At 43.6% G+C, this 24717-nt stretch overlaps 1 protein-coding gene across 5 annotated transcripts in view; it reads right to left on the reverse strand.

Moving 5' to 3' along the window:
• Nucleotides 1–24717, reverse strand: part of ATP9B (ATPase phospholipid transporting 9B (putative)) — a 298695-nt gene that overhangs the window by 25263 nt on the left and 248715 nt on the right. For all 5 annotated transcript variants that reach the window (XM_061594081.1, XM_061594072.1, XM_061594100.1 and 2 more), the window contains 6 exons: nucleotides 20144–20305; nucleotides 19829–19921; nucleotides 15677–15760; nucleotides 11158–11328; nucleotides 9153–9251; nucleotides 8399–8488 (listed from right to left, as the gene is read on the reverse strand). In XM_061594081.1, coding sequence (XP_061450065.1) covers nucleotides 8399–8488; nucleotides 9153–9251; nucleotides 11158–11328; nucleotides 15677–15760; nucleotides 19829–19921; nucleotides 20144–20305 — 699 coding nt within the window. The remainder of the gene's footprint in view (nucleotides 1–8398; nucleotides 8489–9152; nucleotides 9252–11157; nucleotides 11329–15676; nucleotides 15761–19828; nucleotides 19922–20143; nucleotides 20306–24717) is intronic.

The following is a 24717-nucleotide window of genomic DNA, read 5'->3' on the forward strand; positions in this document are numbered from 1 at the left end:
TTGGATCACTTTTCAATACTATTTGTATATGCCCAAAGTATACAGTATGTACAGTAGGCCCCCACTTTACAGCGCTTTGCTTTACAGTGCTTCACTAATACAGCGGTCTCAACTGGATGCAATTAGACTAAAGCCCCATTCATACGGCACTTGTTCCGCTTTTACAGCCGTTTTCGGGCATCACACGCCATTCTATTCAATGGGTTCTGCTTTACAGCGGTTTTTGCTTTACAGCGGGGGTCTGGAACGTAACCCGCCATATGAGTGGGGCCCTACTGTACCATGGACTATGGCCAGGACATAAAGAAATGGCAGACACATGGAGAAGAGAATAGAGTTTGCTATAACTGCTTCCACTGCTAAAGAGAAAAAAAAAGGCAGCTTGCTTCTTCAGCAATGGAAATCACTGTGACAGCTAGGGGATCTCTGGCAGCATGCACACATCAATTCTTTGGATCCCGGACACCATACATTGCCTTGCTTATTTTGGGATAGTTTATGACGGTAAATGGCTTGGAGTAAACAAAAGTCTAACAAATCACTTGAGTGCTAATAAATATGGGGCTGGCAGATCACAGATGATTTTAAATATGTGGTGTTCAATCCTGAACTGCTCCATTTTTAATTCAACAGTGTTTTAAACTTTCTTTCTTTGATTTATCCTGCATCCTATGCAACAAATAGATGCGAGAATATATAATATACGTATTTATCTTGTCCTATTTTAATATAACAACATGAAACAGGATTTATTAGAACATGCTAATACAATCTTATTGAAAACTGTACAAAGTACTACAGGTTACTACTCCCATGGCCATTTGCCTGTAGCAAGGAGAGAAAACAGCATTGTGGACAGCAAGGTATGTTGATGTGCAGCTTCTTTTCAGTCTTATCATAAGCTCTCAAGTGCACTATGCCATCTGGCCAGATCGCCTAGTGTGAATGCTGCCAGGGGAAGGGCTGCAGCTAGGGAAAGGCCGAAGCTCAGTGGTAAAGGACATGTTTTAAATGCAAAAAGACTCAGGTTCAATTCCTGGAATCCAGGTAGGGTTGGGAAGGAATCCTGCCTGAAACCCTGAAAAGTCCCTGCCACTCGTCAACAATACTGAGCTAGATAGGTGAATAGTTTGACTCTGTATAAGGTAGCTTGTGCATGTCCCTGACTGACATTCCTGGTCTACATGCAACTCTGCATGGGGGAATGTCATCCTTACCAACAGGCATGGGCACTATTGCAGGAACAACAGATGTGCCCGTATATTGACTACTTTTGCAGAACACAAAATGACAGAATAAGGAACACTGAGATGTGCTAGGGTCATAGCTGTGGATGGAAAGAAATAGTTTCCTCCAAAAGCAATGAAATGTACCATTGGTCTCACCTGAAAGGTGATTTTCATAGGAAGGGGCCATCACTGTGGGAAATAGTTCCACCTATCGTGCGATGGCAAGAATGTTTTTGAAGTCAAGACTAGGGACGTCATGCCCCTCCCACTCTCCAGTTCATTCGTAGCGAGTCTAAAAGAGATATCTAAAAATACAAGAACAAGGCCAACAGGCCCGCCAGGAAAATAACATAATAGTCACATGCATAACAACATGACTCTAACATAACTTCATAACATAACAGAACTAAAAGTCTTGACTTCACTCTTACATTTAAATATAATATGGAAACAATAACATGTAACCCATTGATAAAATCGCTAGTCATCCTCCAACTGGGAGGGTCGTGATGGCCCCTTCCTATGAAAATCACCTTTCAGGTGAGACCAATGGTACATTTTCCATAGGAAGTGGGCCATCACTGTGGGATGTACCAAAGCAACCCATATAGGGAGGGACCACCCACATGTTAATCCTTATTAAGAACCTGTTGCAACACTCGTCTGCCAAAAGAAGCATCAGCAGAGGCATAACGATCAATTTTATAATGACTTATAAACGAGTGTGGGGAAGACCAGACTGCGGCCCTACAAATATCGGCAACAGGAGCATTAGTAGCAAAAGCAGCCGAAGTGGCAGCTGACCTAGTAGAATGAGCTGTTATACTAGCAGGAACTGGCAGCTTCAGGGACTCATATGCTAAGGTAATGCATGCCCTTAACCAACGGGATAAGGTAGGATTGGATACTTTATGCCCCATAGACCCTGGATGAAAGGATACAAACAGAGACTCCGTTCGTCGAATCTCTTGGGTCCTAGACAGGTAGGTCTTGAGAGCCCTCCGGACATCCAACGAATGCCAAGCCTTCTCGAGAGGATGGGTAGGATTCGGGCAAAAGGAAGGCAAAACAATGTCCTGGTTGCAATGAAAAACTGAATCGACCTTGGGACGAAAGGAAGGGTCAGTCTTCAGCACAACAGAGCCCTTATGGAAGACGCAGAGGTGTCTAGCAGAAGACAATGCGCCCAACTCCGAAACGCGTCTGGCAGATGTGATTGCGATCAGAAACAGGACCTTGAAGGACAGTATACGTAGGGGCACAGTCCTGATGGGTTCAAACGGAGGGCGTTGCAAAGCCTGCAGAACTTTCGGCAAACTCCATGAGGGGAACCGATGGACAACAGCCGGAGAGCGTAGGGCGACTCCCCTCAAAAAACGTTTGATGAACGGATGAGAGGAGATATGATCTCCAGGAGAGGACACTGAGAGAATGGATGACAGAGTAGACGCATGTCGACGTAGAGTGTTGGGTCGAAGTCCCATCATAAAGCCACTGTGGAGAAATTGGAGCACCTGGTGCACATTGGCCTGGGATGGATCGTGGTGGTGGGACTGACACCACTTGGAGAAAGCCACCCAGGTATGTTGATAAATGCGAGTGGTAGATGGTCTTCTCGAGGCCAAAATAATATCAATCGCAGCGTCAGACAGTCCAGCTGACCTCAAGTGTCTCCGTTCAAACGCCATGCTGTTAGATTGAGCCAAGTAGGGTCCTGGTGCAGTACTGGGCCCTGGGATAGGAGGTCTGGCGTTACTGGAAGTGTCCAAGGATCCATCATTGACATTGCCAGAAGATCTGAGAACCACGGTCGGCGTGGCCAAAATGGTGCTATCAGAACCAGCTGTGCCCTTTCGGTTCGCACCTTCCTCAAGGTTTTGGCTAACAATGGTATGGGAGGAAAGGCGTACAATAGACCGTCTGGCCACGGTGTTGTCAGAGCATCCACTGCTTCTGCTGTTGAGTCCAGGTATCGAGCAAAGTACCTTGGAAGCTGGCAATTGTGACTGGAAGCAAACAGGTCGACTGAGAGGGCGCCGAACCGACACTGGAGACGATGGAAAATGGCTGGATGAAGTTTCCATTCTCCTGGGAAGACCTGTTGTCTGCTGAGCCAGTCTGCTGTCACATTCCAAATCCCTCTGAGGTGCTCTGCTTTCAGGGATTGTAGATGTTGTTCTGCCCAGACAAAGATGAGGGAGGCTAAGTCCTGCAGAGGACGTGATCTGGTGCCCCCCTGTCTGTTCAAATGTGATTTTACACACGTGTTGTCTGTTCGAATGAGCACATGATGCAAAGGGAACAGAGATTGAAAATGACATAGAGCCAAGTGGACAGCCTTTAGTTCCAGCCAGTTGATGCTTCGAGATTGCTCTGCGTTGGGCCAAACCCCTTGAACGTACTGGGAGTTGCAGTGGGCTCCCCAACCTATGAGGCTGGCGTCTGTGGTCACGACGGTTCTGCGGGGTTCTCTGAACGACGTGCCCTTGGAGAGGTGTTGAACCTTGGTCCACCAGCGGAAGGAGAGGCGCAGAGCGTGGCTCAAACGAACTTTGCGATGGTTGGAGCTGGCAATGTCTTTTTGAAAAGGCAACAGAGTCCACTGAAGGGGCCGAGTGTGAGCCCGAGCCCAGGGCACAATGTGGATTGTGGAGATAAACATCCCGAGCGCTCTGGCGAGAAGCATGACGTCTGCGGATGTTTGTTGCATCAGGGACCTTGCGATGCTTGTGATGGCAGTGATGCGATCTGGAGCCAGGAAGACCATTGCCTGCAGGGTGTCCAACATTGCCCCAAGATGTAGTAGGCGTTGGGTTGGTTGGAGATGGCTTTTGTCGAAGTTGACAAGCCAGCCGTAGGTCTGCAAAACATTGAGGGTGATCATTAAATGATGATGAGCCAGCTCTTCAGATTTGGCCCGTATGAGCAGATCATCCAAATATGGGTAGATATGAACCCCTTGGGTCCGAAGGTAAGCCACTAGGATGAGTAGCACCTTGGAAAATACTCTTGGAGCAGAGGAGAGGCCAAAAGGCATCGCTCTATATTGAAAATGTTGGTGGCCAAAAGCAAACCGAAGAAACTTTCTGTGGGCTATGCAAATGGGTACATGGAGATACGCTTCCTTAAGGTCGATAGAAGCCAGGAAGTCTCCTTCATGCAGACTCTTGGTAATGGAATGGAGAGATTCCATTTTAAACTTGCGGTATGTTACAAAACGGTTGACAAACTTGAGATCCAATACCGCCCTCCAAGATAAATCTCGTTTTGGCACAGCAAATAGGAGGGAGTACACCCCTTCCGATCTCTCAGTTGTGGGAACTGGCTCTATTGCCGCTATGTGCAAGAGGTGATGTATAGCTGTCTGCATGATGTTGTGCCTGGCTGGTGCCCTTGGGCAAGGAGACGGGTGGAATCTGTCTGATGGGGTTGCCCAGAACTCTATGGCATAGCCATAAGTGAAGAGGTCCCTGATCCAGGAGACCTTAGTAAGGCGCAGCCATCGATCTCCAAAATTAAGTAATCTGCCACCTATGGGGATGGCGTTTATACTACTTGTGTAGGCGAGGACCTCCCCTATATGAGGACGATGAGTTGCCCCTGCGCCCTTGGTACTGACCTCTGCCCTGGAAGCGTCGGTTCCAGGAAACCCTGAATGCGTTGGAATCATAGGGTCTGAAATTGCGGCCTCGTCCTCCTGGCCGCGTTCCTCGAAAAGGCTGGTTAGAACGAAAGGAGGGAAATCGCCTGAAGGGCCTGTGGTCGATGTTCTTGACTGTGGCTAGAACCGGTTTATGGGCGTCTTTTGGATCAACCAGAACTGCCTTTAGAGCTTCCTCGCCGAAGAGTAGAGATCCGGAGTAAGGGGCCTTGGACAGGTTCAATCTGGCCGCTGAATCAGCTTGCCAGTGGCGAAGCCAGAGGGTACGACGAGCGACTATTTGAGTCGTCATGGCTCGTGCCCCTAATTGGGTGGCGTCCAAAGTGGCATCGGCCACAAAAGCTGCTGTCTTACGTAATTTCAATAGTGCTCTTTTGAAGGCGACAGGATCAGGGTTATCATCCTCTAGAAGGTCATCCAGCCACATCATAGATGCTCTGGAGAAGATGGAGGCTGAGGCGGAGGCACGCATGGCTAGGGCAGTGGCCTCGTGGTTCTTGCGGAGGGCGAAGTCTATTCGACGTTCAGTAGTATCTTTTAGGTGGGATTCCCCTTCCCTGGGCAAGATAGATCGTGAAACGAGGCGAGCGATCGGTTCATCTATGCCAGGGACCTCTAACTTGGTGGCGAAGTCTGGGGCTAGGGCGTAAAGTCTGTCAGCCATGTTCTTGAAGCGTCGAGCTTTGAGCGGGTGGGCCCATTCATCAGAAGCTAATTTGGCAATTGGGTCCGGCACCGGGATGTAGTGTTCAGTAGGTGCAGGGGATTTGAGGACCTTGGCCCCTTTGAGAGTTGGAGCGGACGAAGTTGAGGGCGCAGTCTGGAGACCAAGGGTATGAAGTACCCTACGTGCGAGCGGTTGGTAATCTGAGGTATTGAACAAGCGATACGATGTATCCTCCTCATGATCTGAATAGTCGCTCCAGTCGTCTCCTTCAACATGGTCAGTGAAAGTTAACTCCTCCGCATACGAGGCTTCGTCCGTACATCTGCCTCTGGCTACATCGAAGGGATCTGGCGAGCAGGAAGGATGAGCAGCATGGAACGCGCGTTGGTCCATGTTGAGTGGGGGTATGGCAGGAACCTGTGGTAGTGACTGCATTTGTGTGAAATAAGCCAGCATGGCTTGGAGTTGGGAGAGGAAATCAGGAGACAGCTGCAGACCAGATGTGTGAGATGTATGTGCCTGATGGGCTGTTGGAACAGATGTCTGAGGCGGTAAGCCAGAGGTAGGTTCGTTAGGCGAACCGTGAGGGGGAAAGCCAACAAACTCTTCCTCGTCAGAGGCAGTAGCAGGAGAATGGAAAATATCACTTATGTGTGTCTGTGCTCTGGTGGTTGTTGGCACAGAGACATAACGAGGACGCTTTGGTTTACTATGGCTGGAAAGATGTTTTGTCTTAGCCAGTGCTTTGGCATGTCTGGTCTTAGACGTGTTAGGATGTTGTGGCTTGGCTGATTGTGTCATGTCTGGCTGATCTGGCACCATGTGTGTTGATGGTGACATGCCTGGCTGTTCTGCCATCTTATATGAACCTGGGTGCAGTACACTGCCACGGAGGGGGCAGAATGTAAAGACCCGAACTGGCACAGCGTACTACCACGGAGGGGGTAGGATACACTGGCAGATGGCGAATGCACTGCCACAGAGGGGGCAGAATGCACAGAGGTATCCGCGTTAATATAATATAGGCTGTTTTAGAGTTGGCACACTCAGATTAGTGCTGTGGGCTGGGTTTTTGGCTTGTTCACGGCCCCATAGGGGGCAGGATATGTAATGTAAATCAGATTTAATACAAGTCAGCCACTGATATTAAAGTTCCAGCCTTGATAATGTAATCCAGCCACTAGGATTAAAGCTCCAGCCTTGATAATGTAATCCAGCCACTAGGATTAAAACTCCAGCCTTGATAATACAATCCAGCCCACTAGGATTGGAGCTCCAGCCTTAATAATACAATTCAGCCACTATGATTACAGCCACAGTAAAAATGTGTGTAAATCAGCCTTGTGTAAGTTTGTCAGCAGCACATATACACAAACATACAGATAGATAGCCTGCAGGGGAGGTATCCGAAGCTAAATAGATGGGAACAAAAAAGGCGGGAATTTTGAATTTCAAAAAATGGTGCCCGGAAAAAAAAAAAAAAAAAAACGGGCGGGAAAAAACGATCAAAACGGGGCTGAGGGAGAAGGAGCAATGGCGGCCGTCGCAAGCGAACTGGGGGAAGGGCTGGCCAGCACGGACTCGCCGAAAGCCGCAGTAGCGGTTAGAAAAAACTCTGGAAGAGCAGGTAGAGGAACACACGGCAGCCGCCGCAGAGAGAGCCGCCGTCGCGGTCTGTAAAGCCCTTCGCAGTGGGATTTAAGCCACGTAGCGAGGGCGATCTGCGGTAAGGTAGTAACGGCGGGAGCCGCAGCTGCAAGCTCCCGCAGAGATCGGATCAGCCGCAGCCGCGGCAACGATCGGGGGGGGGAGGGAGAGGGATTCCCCTTCCCTCACAAGCGATCAAAAGCGATCTTAAAAAAAAAAGAACCGCAGCCGCGGTCACCGAGGGAGCCCCCTGGCTACGGGGGGGGGAGGGGGCTTGAAACTGCAAAAATAAAGAGAGCCGCAGCCGCGGTCTCAGAGGGAGCACCCCAATCAAGGGAATAAAAGAAATTAAATAGCCCTGAGGAAAGGGGGAAGAGAGTAGCAGCCGCGGTCTCTGAGGGGATCCTCAGTAGGCTAGACACAAAAAACAGAAAAAAGGTTTTGAAGAGAAAAAGAGAAACAAATACGAGACTTAGCTAAATGCTACGTGAAATTCCAATCTTGTTCGTACGAAGGCAAGAATGAACTGGAGAGTGGGAGGGGCATGACGTCCCTAGTCTTGACTTCAAAAACATTCTTGCCTTCGCACGATAGGTGGAACTATTTCCCACAGTGATGGCCCACTTCCTATGGAAAATCAAGAATGTTGATTCTTAAACCTTTCCAATAAAAGTCTCTTAGTGATTCTTGTGCCAGCATCTCTGTAAATTGTAACTGGCAGCTTCCAAGCAAATACTTATATTGTGAAAGGGCCAGGGTAGGGCACTCTGAGCCCCCGAGGGGCTATCTTTTTTGTTGGCACGCACAAGAAATCACAACACTGTTAGGATGTTGCAGCCACCTGTAGAAACTTCTCGTCTTCAACATGGAGAAAAGTGAAGGTTTTTTGCAGATGGAGAGTGATATCCATGTTTTAATCAAGGTAGATCCATTTATTTCAATGGGTTTACTCCAAGTAAGACTAACATTAGAGATCACCTAATGAGTATGCTGCAAGACCAAAGATGTATTGGGTAACTGTTCCTCAACCTGGTTTAGACTTATAGTATTAGGTATTACATGATGTAAAACAAACTGCAGACTAAAGGTGTTGTTTAAATTATCTTTCGATTGTCTGCTGGCCAGAGTACCTAAATTAATCATTTAAAAAATTACATCAACAGTGCTGTCAACTGACAAAAGCCAGGGCCTTACCTCCAGAGAATCCCCAGATATTACCAAAGCACAGTCATGTTTCCTTCTGAATGCATTTAGTTCCAAATGAGCTTCTCCACGATTGGTTACCTTAATTAACAAGGATACATTCAAAAGTTCAAGGTGGAATTGTTAAATATATTTATATGGCTACACAACTGGTTTTTTATGGTGGAATTACTCTAACACTTTTTTCCATCCTCTTGTAGAGACTGAGATCTCATGTTAGCTGGGACAGAATGACAAACCCCACTCCTGCAACTGCCTTCTGTTGGAAAATAATCAAGGTAGAGAAAGATCTGTAATGTGGAAGGCAAGGTTGGGCAGCTGAAATTTTCTCAAACTTCCCTTTGGAAGGATGCAAAGGAAGGGGAGAGTGGAGGAGGGAGTGTGCAAGTGCAGCTCAATTGTAATTTAGTGTTATGTCTGAACCAGGGCAAGGCTTTATAGAAGAAGCAAAATTATTGGAATGAGAAATTGTGTTATACATCAGGATTTCCAAAGGGAAGAGATGTAAGGAATGAGAAGAGGGTAGCAAATATCGATCATTTCAAAAATGGAACTTTTCATGCAATGATCATTCCAAAAGTTTAAAATATTTCCATGAAAAGTACAATGGAATTTATTATCTTGCCATTCATATCAAATGAACATAACAAAACTAATGAATACATTTTATACCTTCAGCTAATAAGACAATAGGAGGTATTGCTAAGGGTGAAGAGAAACATAAAGTATTAATAGCAATACTTACAGGCCTGAAAATATGAATATCTTGTGATCTGGATACTAAGTGGGAGCTTTTTGCAATACAGGTGGCAGTCTCCAATTTATCTCCTGTTAGCATCCATATCTATGAGATAATTTAGTCAGTTTAGTCGATTATTACTTTTCTATTGCATTCACAAAATTTGCAAATATATATATGTCCTGAGCACTGTGTCTAATAGCTGTCTATCACAGTAAATTCTTCTTAAATATATTTAAACAAAAATGTATAGGCCCAAGCTACTCCTTCTGCTTAGGAGATGGTGCAGGGTCCAGTTGTTGAGGTCAATGGTGGGTGGTAAGATGGGGCAGGGGAATTTACCTGACCTCCCAGTAGTGACATTGCTGCTGAGGAGGAGGGGCAAGGTGACAGGGAGGCAGCACTGTGCAAACATACTGGCAGAGTCAATACAGAGCTCCTGCCGGTGCAATGCCACAGTGCTGACCACCCCATCACCTTGTTCCTCCCACTCTCCCTCCTGGTAAGCAGCAGCGACCTACCTGTCAGGAGGTCAGGTCAACAGTGCCGTCGTCCCATCCTGCTGTCTGCTACTGGTCAAGATTCTATGTAGGCAGAAAGGGGTATCAACTTGATAGGAGGAAGGTCAGCAGCTCTTTGTCTACTTATAGTATTTAAGGCCACATTCACAACATACATGTTTCCACTATTATTCCACTTTGAACAGTCATAGTTTCCCCAAAGAATCCCAGGAAGGGTACTCTGTGAAAGGTGCTGAGAGTTGTTAGAAGACTCTTATTCTCAGTACAGAGCTACAATTGCCAGAGTGGTTTGTCAGTTCCTATTCCCAAAGAACTCTGGGAATTGTAGCTCTGTGAGGGGAATAGGGGTCTCCTAACAACTCTCAGTACCCTTCCCAAACTACACTTCCTAGGATTCTCTAGGGAAAGCCATGGCTGTTTAAAGTGGAATGGTATAGTGGAATAAATGTGTGGTGTTATGTGGTCTAAATATCTCCCCTACTAGTGATTTCCTTTGCTTGACGGAGAGAGTGAGCCCAGATGATAAGGGGTTCCTCAGGCAGAGAAATGCCAAAGCTTTGGTTCTGTTTTGCCAAGGATCTCCTGACCCCATCTGTCTGTAAAATGCTCTAGCAGGAAAACTTGTTCAAAAAACAGGTTCCAATATAATGTTCTTGCTTAGCAGCCTCCAATTCATGGGTAGTCAGATAAGTTTTAAGATATATTCAGATGGAAGCTTTTAGGGGTGATAGCAAGAGTAGAGTATAAGGCCAATATTTTCCCACAGATCTATGCCCCCCACATAAATCTTTGCTGTATGGTTTGACCCTCTGCATCCTAATATTTGCAGTCATTATGCTTCACATCAATATAGTGCATTTTAAATGTTCAAAGCATCTTAATATACGTTATCTCATTAACCTTTAAAACAGCCATGTGAGATAAGTCAGCACTGTTATCCCAATAGTGCTTATGTGAACCAAGCGAGTGCATTCATGGTTAAGGTGAAGTTTGTATTGTGCTCTAAAGCTATGGAACTGGCATGTGCTGAACATTACCATCTGCCTTATCAGAATTTCATTGTGCCTTCTATCTAAGCCCTCGGATGTTTCTTCATGTGGTAACCATTGCAGCAAACAAATGTGTCTGTGACTGCATTTATGAAATATTTCACACAGGAACATTTTGTGACCACTGCAGGTTTGGAATGCATTTGATGTGCATTTTTGTGCACATTTGTGTGTAGAAAAACAGCTGTCTATTGCCATTATAATCAAATAAGCCTTCCACAAGAAGTGGCAACATGGTTGTGAGAGAGCAGAGACAGGCTTCTACTTTTTTCTTTTCTTTAGTCTGCAGGTGGTTATCTAGTATCTAAATGCTCACTGTGTTGTTCGCTTCTCACATGGTAACACATTGGATCCTTTGCTATTCATTGAAATGAATCTACCATACAAAGACAACAAATTTAAAGAAACAAGTTTACCATTTGACAAAACAATAACTAGCACCTTTATTCCAGCATTGCGTAGCATCTCCAGAGTTGGCCTAACATCAGCCTGTAGCTGATCTTCAACTCCAGTGAGACACAGTAGTTCCATTTCTCTTTCTAGGCTCTCCACAACGGCAGCCACCTTGAGGGTTCTGTCATGTATACTTAATTTTGCTTGGTTGTATCGATTCTGTTTACAACACAAAATAAAATCTAATTTTATATTGATGGAAGATTTTTACTTGTCGACAATTATGAATTATGGCATAATGGTTAGGAAAGGATTGTGCAAAATGCAACATTTATAGCACTATGTGGCTCATGGATTCCTCCTGGAATCTGGAGAATCAGACTATATCTAAAAAGTACATATATGGCAAATACTGGTAATGAAAAAATATGGCAACAGTGTCTACTGAAGGCAGAAGCTAGATGACAAATAAAAGTAATAAAAATCCGTTTCTCCTGTGAGTTTCAAAAGCTTTATAGATTTTTCTTGGCCTGATTCATGATTTCAGTTTGTAAAGTTGGTAGTACTGAGGATCCCAATTACCACAGCTAGGTGAAAGCCTCATGTAGTGAGCAAAGTCTAGACACATTTCTTAACCTGTCACTAAATTGGATGGACAAATTAAGATGTTCCGCCCCCAGAGACTAATGGAATCCACAGGATTCCTGAATGCCCTAGAGGAGTTCCCAGTAGATAGAGCAGGTGATCCTGTTGAAGCCCTTGTCATGCTGCGGAACAGCAAGGCGCATTGGGCTCTTGACATGATTGCCCCCGATCACCTTCTCTGGCATTGTGGAGCCCAGTTTGCACCTTGGTACACCAGTGAGCTAAGCACAATGAAATAGGCTGGATGACGGCTAGAGTGCAAGTGGTGAAAGACATGCTATGAGGCTGATTGGGCACGAGTAAAACATCATAACCGTGCCTACTGTGTGGCAGTGAGGGCGGCAAAGAAGGCCCACTTCTCTGCTTCCATCACATCCTCAAGTAGCCATCCAGTGTAGCTTTTCAATATTGTCAGGGGTCTGTCGATATCAACTCCAGGAAATGGAGTTTTAGACCCACCAGAGGCCCATTGTGAATTGTTTGGAAGGCACTTTGAGAGTAAAGTTGCTCACCTCTGCAGCAATCTTGATACCTCATCTACACCTACTGTAGTCCCCAGTGTGGTATCCAGTGCAACATCTGCTGTAACTTCTTGGGAACAGTTTCAGCTGATGCGGCCTGATGATGTGGACAAGGTGATTGCGAAGATGCGGCCAGCAACATGTCCTCTTGACCTTCTTGGCTTATTAAAGCTTGCCAAGGGGGTTTGACCAAGTGGATCCACGGTGTGGTCAATGCATCATTGTGGGAGTGGTCCCAGTTGCCCTGAAAGATGGGGTGATTCGACTACTCCTGAAAAAGCCCACCCTGGACCCATTGGTTTGTGACAACCATCACCCAGTCAGAAATACCCCCTTCTTACGGAAGGTGATTGAGAGGGTTGTGGTGCAGCCATTGCAAGTACTTTTGGATGAAACAGATTATCTTGACCCATTCCAGTCTGGGTTCAGGCCTGGTTATGGGAGTGAATCGGCCTTGGTCGCCCTCATGGATGACCTTTATCGGGAGAAGGACAGGGGGAGTGCGACCCTGTTATTCTCACTTGATCTCTTGGTGGCTTTTGATACCATTGACCATGGTATCCTTCTGGGCCGACTTGGTGATATGGGTATCGGAGGAACTGTTTTACAGTGGTTCTGATCCTATCTCCAGTGTTGCTCTCAGAGAATAGCATTGGGTGACTGTCTTTTGGCCCCCTGGCAGTTGTGCTATGGGGTGCCGCAGGGTGCCATCTTGTCCCCGATGCAGTTTAACATCTATATGAAGCCCTTGGGAGCAGTCAACAGGAGATATGGGGCAAGGTGTCAGCAGTACGCTGACGATATCCAGCTCTATTTCTCTGTAACATCTGAATTGGGAGAGGCTGTGCAAGTCCTGGACCACTACATGGACTCAGTGGAGTGCCTTTTACCAGACTCAGCTGGTAAGACAGCTGGGGCCATTTCTGGACCAGGATAGCCTGACCACTGTTGTCCATGCACTGGTAATCTTCAGGCTGGATTACTGTAATGTCCTCTATGTGGAGCTGCCCTTGAGGATGGTCCAGAAGCTGCAGCTTGTGCAAAATGTGGTGGCAAGAATGCTCACTGGGGCAGGCTATCGCCAACATGGCACTCCACTGCTGAAAGAATTGCACTGGCTACCTAATACCTACTGGGCTAAGTTCGAGATTCTGGTTTTGGTGTACAAAACCCTATATAACTTGGGACCAGGATACCTGAAAGACTGCCTTACCCTTTATATATCCAGTCGGTCACTGTGCTCTATTTTAAAGTCTGTGTTTATGATGTTTTAAAGTGTTTTTAGTTCTTTCGTTTACTGCTCTGGGCTCCTACTGAGAGAAAGGGCAGGATATAAATCTAATAAATAAATAAATAAAAATAAATTTGGGAAAGCGGCAGCACAGTGTTAACAATATATTATTGAGTCGCAATAGGGACATTACCATAAGAGCAGTTCTGCTGCATCAGGCCAGCATTCGGTTCACACACTGGCCAACCAGATATTTATGGGAAGCCCACAAGCAGGACCTGAATGCAACAGCACTCTCCCCACTTGTGATTCCCAGCAACTTTTGTACATAAGCATACTGCCTCAGACAGTGCATGCGGAACATAGCAATCATGCCTCGTAGTTACTGATAGCCTTATCTTCCATGACTATCTTGCTTGAGCAAATTCCACAGCTGCACTTCACACACTGTGTGAAGGAGGACCTTCCTTTGTCTGTCCTTAATGTTCCAACATTCAGCTTCATTGGATGACTTCTCCACATTTGGACAAAGCTTCCATTTTCTGAAGGAAATCATCTTGCCTCTTATAGCTTCCTTGACTCAGCTTGTTAACCATGCTGGTATCATTTTGATTCTGGTGGTATCTTTCCTGGTCTGAAGTATACATTCTAGCTGACCTTTTATTATTGTGGTTTTGAACAATCTCCAGTATTCTGGTGAGATCTGACCTTCTTCATTTTCCCTTTCAACTTCCTTTTAACCAATCCTGTCATTTTTCAAAAGTTTCCTCTCTTGAAGTAAAATGTTACTGTATTGGACTTTCTTGGCAACTGTCCACTTACAATATGTTTGACAGCACTATGGTAACTGTTCTTAACCAGTTCAACAACACTTAACATTTCACACCAGGTCCTGGGAGCCACTTAAGACTAAGATAGTCCACATAATCAGGCAAATAGTGGTTCATATGAGCAGTCTACTTGTATGAGCAACGTAACATGAAAAGAGAGAACTCACAGAAGACTGTGGCTCCTTTGCCATGATTATAAAAGACACAGGAGATGGATAAACAGCAAGGCTTCTGGAGCAGTAGTGTAGTGGCAAATTTAGAAGTCCAGGGTTCCTTCATGAGTCAACAGGATCGGCCTCACAGGCCAAATGTGACAGGTGACTGGGGGCACCCACCTGTCAATCACATGACATCATTATCCAACCTACTTATCAAAACCCCTTGCAGGGGGTTTCCAAGTCACAACCATGGAGCTAGCAAAGTGGTTGTTTCGCCCCTTCCCATGGGGGATGGGGACAAAGAAGGTAGTATTTTACAGGCATTGCTGCCTGCAAGAAAGGTCCCTCTCATAGCTGATCTGCAAAAAGCAGGTTTCTTCCCCTGCATTTTGTATATCAGCTGAGAGAAGGTCTTCTCTCTCACACATGATGCCTGTAAAATACAAGGGGCATTGCTTGACAAGTGTTTCTTTCTCTTTGCACAGACTGACTGTAGCCAAAATAGAGGGTGCATGGGGAGAGAGAGAGAAAGGGCTAAGAAGAATGGATGGAGAGTGTGGTGAGGTGGCATTTCCTCACAAAGAAGGGGGCAAAGGAAGGCTGAAGAAAGGGAGAAGGCTGCCTGTAAAATACAAGGGGAATTGCTTGTAAAGCAGTTCTTTTACCCTCAAGTGTGCTTTTTGCAGATTGTCAGTGAGAAAGTGGGGGGGGGAGAAAGAGAGCCTCATGGAGGGTGGGGGAAGACAGAAAGAGCAAAGGGCTAAGAAGAATGAGGCTGCCTGTGTGTTACAAGGGGAAGAAATCTGCTCTGGGTAGATTAGCTGTGAAGAGTTGTCTTGCGCAGTGATGTCTGTAAAATACCCCCACTTTTCTTAGCCCCTTGTCTCTCTCCCCCCAGCCTCCACTTTCTCCCAATCTGCAAAAAGCACCAATGAGGGAGCAAAAATGCTTTACAAGCAATGCACCTTGTATTTTACATGCAGCCTTCCTTCTTTCAGCCTTCCTTCCTTCGTCCCCCTTTTCTGTGAGAAAATGCTGTTTTGTCTCACACTTAGCCTCATCCTCCCCCCCCCGTGTGGCTGTCTTAGTCTACCCTAGAATTTTGGATTAAAGGTTTTGCTGTTGTTGTTAAATAACACACAAGTAGTAACACACAAGATGAGTATAGTGTTGTTTTTTTACCTCAAAATCCTGATACTGTTCTTCAGTTAACGATTTTTTGGCAACAACCAGAGTACGTAGGCCTTCTCTTGCCATGTTACCACACTAAAATTGCATAGGATAAATAATTATAAGATAGCCATGCATCATGCAGAAATGACAAGTGTAAGCAGCCCATTTACCTTAATTCAGATTCAGTTGGTTTTGATAGAAACATCAGTGTGGAAGCACTCTCTCTCAGGTTGGAAATAGACAATGGGGAGCTGTGTGGCTTCGGCAAAAGCAGCATTCACCAGCTGCCCTGGAAACATCTACTTATGCCTGATGCATCACCACCATTTTGCAAGTTTCTTCACCTCTTCAAATGAGAGCTACACTGGCTGCAGTCCTTTCTGGAAGGGTTGATCCAGAAGGTGGTTCTGGGAGACTATTCTTCAGCACCATAGCCACTGATCTTTGTGGTGCTTCAAGATGCCAGCCTATCAAGCTCTAACTCTCATTTCCATCAACTAATCTAGGGAAGCAGTCAAAACCTTAAACAGGTGGCTAGAGGAAGTTCTGGGATATATGAAGGCAAACAAATAAACTTAATCCAGGTAAGACAGAAGTATGATGGCTGGGAAAACCATTGATGTAGATGGATGTCTGCAACCAGTTTTTAACAGGATTACACTCCAGTTGATGTGCCTGAGGATACTGGGGGCAAGGCTTGCTTGTGCACCCCTTCACCCAACCCAAGTTTAACCCTTCATGCATTCAGGCAAACACCTGAACACAGCTCTAGACTCAGTGTTATCTAGAAGGTGCAGGTGATCTCAGTGGCTAGCCATGCCTTTAACTAGCTTAAGCTGGTTTGCTAACTGAGAACATACCTGGAGAAAAGAGATCTGGCCTCAGCTAAACACATGCTGGTTACATTCAGACTACACTACCATAATACTCTCTATATAGTGCTGCCTTTAAAGGTCATCTGGTAGAAACTTCATCTGGCACAAAATTCAATCACAGGAATGCTTGATGGGGCTAGGTGGTTAGATCATGTCATATACTAATTTTTCATCAGTTGCATTTGCTAGCCATTCATTGATGGCTGAAGGTGTAATTCCTGGCAACTCGGAGATCACTGGATGAAAGAAGGTTTTCAATTATAACTGTGTTTTAGAATGTTCTGACTGTTTTTAGAATATGTTTCTTTTTGCTGTTAAATAGTCTTGTTGATATGTTTGCCATTCTTTCAGGAGGAAAGGCAGGATATAAATTAATTAAATAAATAAATAGATGGATTCAATTTAAAGTGCTCTTAATGCTCTAAACAGTTTGGAACCAGATTATCTGAAGGACTGTTTACATTCATGTTAATTTGCTGGGGCCCTAAAATTGGCCTCTCTAGGGCCCACTACAATATTTTACCAGGTACTAGGAGGCGGCAAATTCAGAAATGCAAGGTCCCTTCATGATAGTCACAGCTACACACCCCATTTTTTTTGGCTGCTGGGTTGAGAATGAGATCTTTGTTAATCCTTCTCTCACAACAACAGAAGTCCCTAGGAGCCAATAAGCATGAAAGGGGAAAGGTGTTAGCTACTGAGAAGAGTCTTCTCACTGTCTAACATAGTCCCCCTTTCATGCTGATTGGCTCATAGTATGCTATAGACATAGGAACCCTGCTGGGACCCGGCTCCCAAAAAAGTAAGGGGTCTAAGACCCCCTGAGACCCTGGACGACTACACCCCCGGGGGCAGTGGTACCTAATTTTACAATGAGGGAATATCCTCTCCCAACAACTGTTTGTCCTCCTCTCTTAGACCTTTAAGTAGTACCTAAGGACTTAAAAAAAAATTACGCAACCGTGTCTTTTATTGATCCTATTGCTGTCCCTTATATTTTACTTGGATGTTCCATCATTTTGTTCCATCATTTTGTTTTTAACATTTTTGTTGTAAAAAAGTGAGGGATTGCTGTGAAAGGTGGAGCAGTAATATATTAAATATAAACATTTATAGGGAAAACAAGCAAATCTCATGGAAGTTCTATATATTAAAGATTGCAAACTTGAAAATAAGCTGTTCTGAATGTGAATATTTAACCAAACAATGATGTAGGTCTCTACATGACTTTTGTCTCATTGCTTTATTTCAACAAGTTTCAAACACCTCCCTCCCCATTTAACATATTTAAAATAATTTTTAAAATTAGTTTTACAGAATGGCATACATGAGTGTCATGGGCAAATATTATTATTAGCATGACATAAGAACATAAGAACATAAGAACAGCCTGCTGGATCATGCCAGTGGCCCATCTAGTCCAGCATCCTGTTCTCACAGTGGCCAACCAGGTGCCTGGGGGAAGCCCGCAAGCAGGACCCGAGTGCAAGAACACTCTTCCCTCCTGAGGCTTCCAGCACCTGGTTTACAGAAGCATGCTGCCTCTGACTAGGGTGGCAGAGCACAGCCATCACGGCTAGTAGCCATTGATAGCCCTGTCCTCCATGAATTTGTCTAATCTTCTTTTAAAGCCATCCAAGCTGGTGGCCATTACTGCATCTTGTGGGAGCAAATGCCATAGTTTAACTATGCGCTGAGTAAAGAAGTACTTCCTTTTGTCTGTCCTGAATCTTCCAACATTCAGCTTTTTAGAATGTCCCCGAGTTCTAGTATTATGAGAGAGGGAGAAGAACTTTTCTCTATCCACTTTCTCAATGCCATGCATAATTTTATACACTTCTATCATGTCTCCTCTGACCCGCCTTTTCTCTAAACTAAAAAGCCCCAAATGCTGCAACCTTTCCTCATAAGGGAGTCACTCCATCCCCTTGATCATTCTGGTTACCCTCTTCTGAACCTTTTCCAACTCTATAATATCCTTTTTGAGATGAGGCGACCAGAACTGTACACAGTATTCCAATGCGGCCGCACCATAGATTTATACAACGGCATTATGATATCGGCTGTTTTATTTTCAATACCTAATTATCGCTAGCATGGAATTTGCCTTTTTCACAGCTGCTGCACACTGGGTCGACATTTTCATCGTGCTGTCCACTGCAACCCCGAGGTCTCTCTCCTGGTCGGTCACCACCAGTTCAGACCCCATGAGCTTATATGTGAAATTCAGATTGTTTGCTCCAATATGCATAATTTTACACTTGTTTATATTGAATTGCATTTGCCATTTTTCTGCCCATTCACTCAGTTTGGAGAGGTCTTTTGGGAGCTCTTCGCAATCCCTTTTTGTTTTAACAACCCTGAACAATTTAGTGTCATCAGCAAACTTGGCCACTTCACTGCTCACTCCTAATTCTAGGTCATTAACCTAACATGAGTGATAGCAAACACCAGAATTAAAAGTACAAAACAGTAACATTCATGATTCTTTAAAATCATGATGCTCTCTGTCTACTGCAAAATGATTATTGATTTGACCTCATAATGCTAAATAAACTAAGCAAGTATTTTACAATTAATTGTGCATCATTATTGCCAAAAGTAATTTTTATGACACTTTATTAGCTCTTCAGGGAGTTTAATTTATTCATGCCTCTGATTAAATCAAACAGCCTGAAGCAGGTATTGATTTATATTGCCAATACCATTATGAACATGCATTGTCTGATCATCACATTGCCATATTGTCTATACGTAAGGTCAAATTAAGACAATTGCTGGTGTCTTGTACAATACAGTGCAATATATTTAGTTTGTGAAAATACATTCATTCATATCTTATGTTACAGTAAAGATATAGGGTAGTTATGTCTGTGCTTGTCAAAGTAAAAAAAAGCAAAGGGGAAAAAAAAGAACTTGGGCATATCTAAAGAAGCTTTTTGGATCCCATCCTATACATTTATTTATCTTGGAATGGATGTTGAATACATTAGGACTTTTAAAACATCTGTCTTTTGTTTAATTTGAGAGTTAACTTTCTTCTTTTTGCATTATACAAAATTTCAAAACCACTGCAACTTTTTAAAACCTATTAATGATATACTTAATTGCATTTCCCAATCCATTATTTCTTTGGTTTATTATTTCTATCTTTGACGTAGAGAGATACTTTAGCCTAGAAGACATTACTATGTTGGTTCTGTTCACAGTTCTACATTTCCTTATGACAAAGTAAAACAGTTACCTTTTTGCTCAAGTGGAAACAACTGTTTTAAAGATTTCTTACCTCCTCTTCTAGCCAGTCATTATATTGCACAATGGAGGACATTGAAACATCGGCACCTTTCATGTAAAACATGATTTCACCTGTAGATTCATCCTGGGGGATGGAGAAAATTATATATGAGAAAAGGACACAATCTACTCATACCACAGTCAAAGTCCCATAGCCTTTGGTAGGTTATTATCACGGAGATACAGTACTAGAAGAGGACGAATCTGTATTATTCATGTAGTTTGCTAACTTTTATACACATTTTCAAAACAATATACTTTCATAAAGAAAAAGAGATCAAGAATTTTTCTTTTGACAAAAACTTACCCTCACTATGATTCCCATTCGTTTGCTCTCAGATGTGAAAGGGAAAATTTGCAGAATATAATATGTCAGAATCTGTCCGCTGGGGGTTTTCAGCTGCATTGAAGTCAAATCCCTGTTCACTAAAGTAAGACCAACACTTTCTGTCCATTGCACCAGAGCTACCTAGACAAAGACAACGAAGTTTTGATTGTCAATTGTACCTAGTGCAAATCAAACTGGAAACAAACAATTAGATTAATTGTAGATCACCTGAAAAGTTAAAACACCAAATTGTGTTTGTACTATATATAAGCAAACAAAATCCCTTAAGGATTGCCATTTGCAGATATTTATAAATTAATTATAAAAATTAAAAATATTTTATGTCACTTTCCAGGGCCGGTTCTAAAGGGCAGCCAGGTGGGGAACTGGCCCGAGGGCCCCTAGAGCTACAGGGGCCCCTCCACTCACCTTCTGTGATCCGCAGAAGCAGGACAGGAGCCGCGGATCACAGAACAAGAGCTTCCAAACCGCCTGCCATCCCCTGCTTCACCTACCTTTCTCTCCTCTGTTTTTTGCTACATGCGTGCATTGCTGCCGTCAACCAAGATGGCAACAGAGGCTTCAGCCCCTTAGGGAAACCTTGGTCACCATCTTGATTGATGGCAAACCTGTGTGTGCAGTGCACGCAGCCGCAAAAAACAGTGGAAAGGTAGGTGAAGCGGGGGGTATGGCGGGCGGCTCAGAAGCTGCTGTCCTACAATCCCTCCCGTGACTGCTTCCACGGATCGCGGAAGGGGAACAGAGGGGCCCAGGGCAGGCTGGAGCCCAAGGGCCCCAGCATGCCTGGAGCCAGGTCTGTGGAGTCGGTATGCCAAACCTTCGACTCCAACTCCTCTATTTTTCTACTGTCCGACTCCACCCAAAATTGCTTCCAACTCCACAGCCCTGAAAAAAGCTGTAAATGTCTTTTTAAATTGGAAGCTCTCATAGGAGCATTTTTATCGCTGCCTGAATATGCGCTCATCTTGGCATCACAGCATTTGTCTTCATCTGGGTCCTGTGTCACACACTGACACACAAAATGTTTTCTATCTTGAGTTATGGTGAAATGCTCAACTACAGCTGACTTCACGGGAAGCTTCTTTAACATTTTGAATTTATATTTTAAAAAATTTGTCAATCAATTTATTTTGAAGCCGGAGTCGGTACATTTCTACCGACTCTGACTCCACCCAAAATTGCTTCCGACTCCGACTCCACAGCCCTGCTTGGAGCTGGCCCTGTCACTTTCCATCTAGTTTTTCCATGAAAAGAGCTGTTCTATTTCATAGTCTTCTCCTACTCTCAAGAAACTTTACCAAATCTTGAGGTCTGATTAAATGGGCTTTGATCTGCAGAACTTTCCACCTAAAGCACACTACTCTAATGGGAAGACCCACTACGTTCCAGGTAAATATGCTTTGGACTGTAACCCAAGTTAGCCCTTGGGTGTTGTCCTCTCTTCCCTTATGATACCAAGCATAGCAAATGGAAAGGCGATTTGCCTATTTATTTATTCGAGCATTCCGAATGACTTTTTAACCCCAAACAAGGACCCTAAAGCAGTGTACAATACAGTGTCATTACAGAAAGCACTGGTCTTTTCTAAGTAAAAGGATAAAGGGCTGGCTTGCCAACCACTTTGCTTTCTTCTAGATGCCAAGTAACATCTTTTTTATTCACCCACACGTTTAAACATTTTAATATCAAATATTTTAAACTCTGTTGATTTAATTTTTCCACTGTTTGTTTTGATTGCTTTTTTATTTCTATAGTCCCATTACCATTGATAAAGGAGGTATATAAATGCTTTAAAAATCAATATATAAATATTTATATATCCTGTTCCCCCACTGTGTGTAGCATTTGAATGTCTAGCATGCAGGTATAGTCTAGTTTAGCGGAAACAAAGGCAAACATATATTTTATTAATCTAACTTTAATATGCCCTTCCTAGAAGGCTTACGGCGCGCACACACACACACTTATATTTAACATCTAGCATTAAAACAACCCTCAGCCACAAAAATTGCCCCAAAAGCAATGTTTAAACATCTAGCATTTATATAGGACATTACAAATGCTTGAAGTGCTTCACATACTAATTGAAATTAAGATAAATGTACATAGACTTCAAAAAGCCGCAATTTTGTTAGACATTTAAAATAGACATTTGGCCTTATTTCTGGATACAACATGAACCCATAGAGTTATCTGCACTAGAATGAACTGCACAAGAAGGCACTATTGGTACTTTGTTACTTTGCATTAAAAAAAAATCATATTTAGGGTAAAAATCACTAGACTCCTTACCCTAATAATCCTTTACTGGCTACAGTTTACAAAGAACCTTACTCAAACTTTATTAGTCAGCAAGTAAGTTAATTATCAAGTACAGGAAGAGAAGATTGAGGAGATTCGCAAATCACTCACTATAATCAGGGTTTTTTTTAAGCTCCCAGAATTTATATGCTATGTGGCTGTGCATAGGCATGTGTATTCCTTCTTATGCTGGAATTTGAAGGAATTTTAAGCACTGGAAATACACCTACAAGAACTACTAAGAGCTAGTTAATCTGAGCTGCCTTCAACCATGATAATTAAGTATCCATCAGGATACAGTAGAAAGAAGTCACTGCATAGTAATTCATGAACAAAGTTTATTTGAGCATGGTAGAGAAAAAAGCTAGTCTGAAAGATATGCTGCAGTATGCGTACTGTATTATTGTAAGCATAAGAATGTCAAAATATGGTTAAAAGATTATTATATGAGAAACAGAGCAAATACACTTTAAAATGTCATTTTTACATGCACAACAAAAGCTGTAGAAAGTTTGCCTAACAAGCCTACTATATGAGCTACAAATGATCCAATACTCCAAAGGTTAATTTTCAATTTTCACTGTGAAAGGTTACTATTACATTCTGACCTGTAAATTGCATCTTTCCGTTAATACCCTATCATCTCATTTGTGTCCCTTTGCAACGAGGACTTGAGTGTTCTATATTTGGTGACTCACATCTGTTTATTATTTAGTTCATGCTTGGCTTCACATGCAAGTTGAGTTGGCAGTTTATAGCACAGCCACGTTTTAGATTGTTATACCTGTACTAACAGATAAGGTCAAGGAGCCAACAGGCAAGAATCATCAGGCGTTTGGATTTATTAGATAACTCCAAATATCAGCATCTGGTAGTTCAGCCAAATGTGTTAGCGTCACCAGTACTCAGAGAAAAATGAGACAAGACTATTAATACATAGGATTGGATTCTAACTTTTTGCTTCATTTATGGGAAGAAGTTTCCTTTGATAGAAGGAGAGTTGCACTCAGGGAAGGGTCACAGTCTTAATAACCTGGAATATAGTTATCTCCTGTGCTACTACTAAATCATTTGGCTTTACTCTACAACTTGGAAAAGGAAGCAAACTTGCATAAGAAAAGGAAGAGACCACTTCTAAGAGTGCATTGCCCTTTCCTCTGACTCAACAGAAAGTTGCCAGATTAGTGCATGCCATGGCAGCTTTTCATGTTGAACATGGTGACACTGATAATCCTTTTGACGGATCAGAGGGTTCAGGCACTCTGAACCTAGATATTCCCCAAAGGATATATCTTCTGATGAACGTTCTGAGATAGATCTAAGAGCAGGAGATTGTTTTAAGCCTTCCTGCCTCATATGTCATGAAAACAGAGTAAGGTCACAAATATCTCTTTCTTGGGAAAGGTGCTTGAGAAGGTGGTGGCCATCCAACCTCAAACACAAGAGTGTTTGAAAGAAGTGGATTTCCTAGACCCATTTCAATCTGGCTTCAGGTCCAAGTATGGTAATGAGACTGCCTTAGTCACTCTGACTGATAATGTTCATTGGAAGAGAGGGCGGGTGAGTATGATCCTGTTAATTCTCCTTGATATCTTTGAGACTTTTGATACCAGCGACTAAATGTGATGGTGAAAAATGTGGCAGTCAGAGCTGTTGGCACAGTTGCTTGGAACAGATAACACTGGTACTGAAGTTTATACTGGCTACCTATATGCTACCAAGCCCAATTCAAGGTTTTAGCACTTATGTGCAAAGCCCTGAATGACTTGGGACCCAATTATATAAAGAAGGACCCTCCTGGAATTGTCTTGCCTGGGCTTTAAAATATGCTGGAGAGGCCCTTCATGTGACTCCATCAATGAATAAAACCCAAAGTGCTTTAATTTGGATAGGGCCTTCTTGGTGGTGGCACCCCAGTTGTGGAATGCTCGTCCCCTGAGGTGTAGCTGGCACCAACACTGTTCAGCTTTTGGCACCAACTGAAACTCCAGCTCTTCCTTCAGCTCTTTAGTGGAGATGAGGGTTGTGATATAAAGCCACCTGGCATTCTCACAGGAAGTAGATTGATAGAGGTTTTGAGATGATTTTACTGAATGATTTTACTGTATGTTTTTGTATTGTTTTTATTTTAAGGTGGCCTGCTCTGAAATTGCATATGATGATGAGTGGCGTATAAATCTTGCTGATATAAAGAAAGACTGGAGGAGAAACAAGGAGTGGATTTTTGTGTC

Source organism: Rhineura floridana, chromosome 1, assembly GCF_030035675.1.
Source record: "Rhineura floridana isolate rRhiFlo1 chromosome 1, rRhiFlo1.hap2, whole genome shotgun sequence".
NCBI lineage: Eukaryota > Metazoa > Chordata > Lepidosauria > Squamata > Rhineuridae > Rhineura > Rhineura floridana.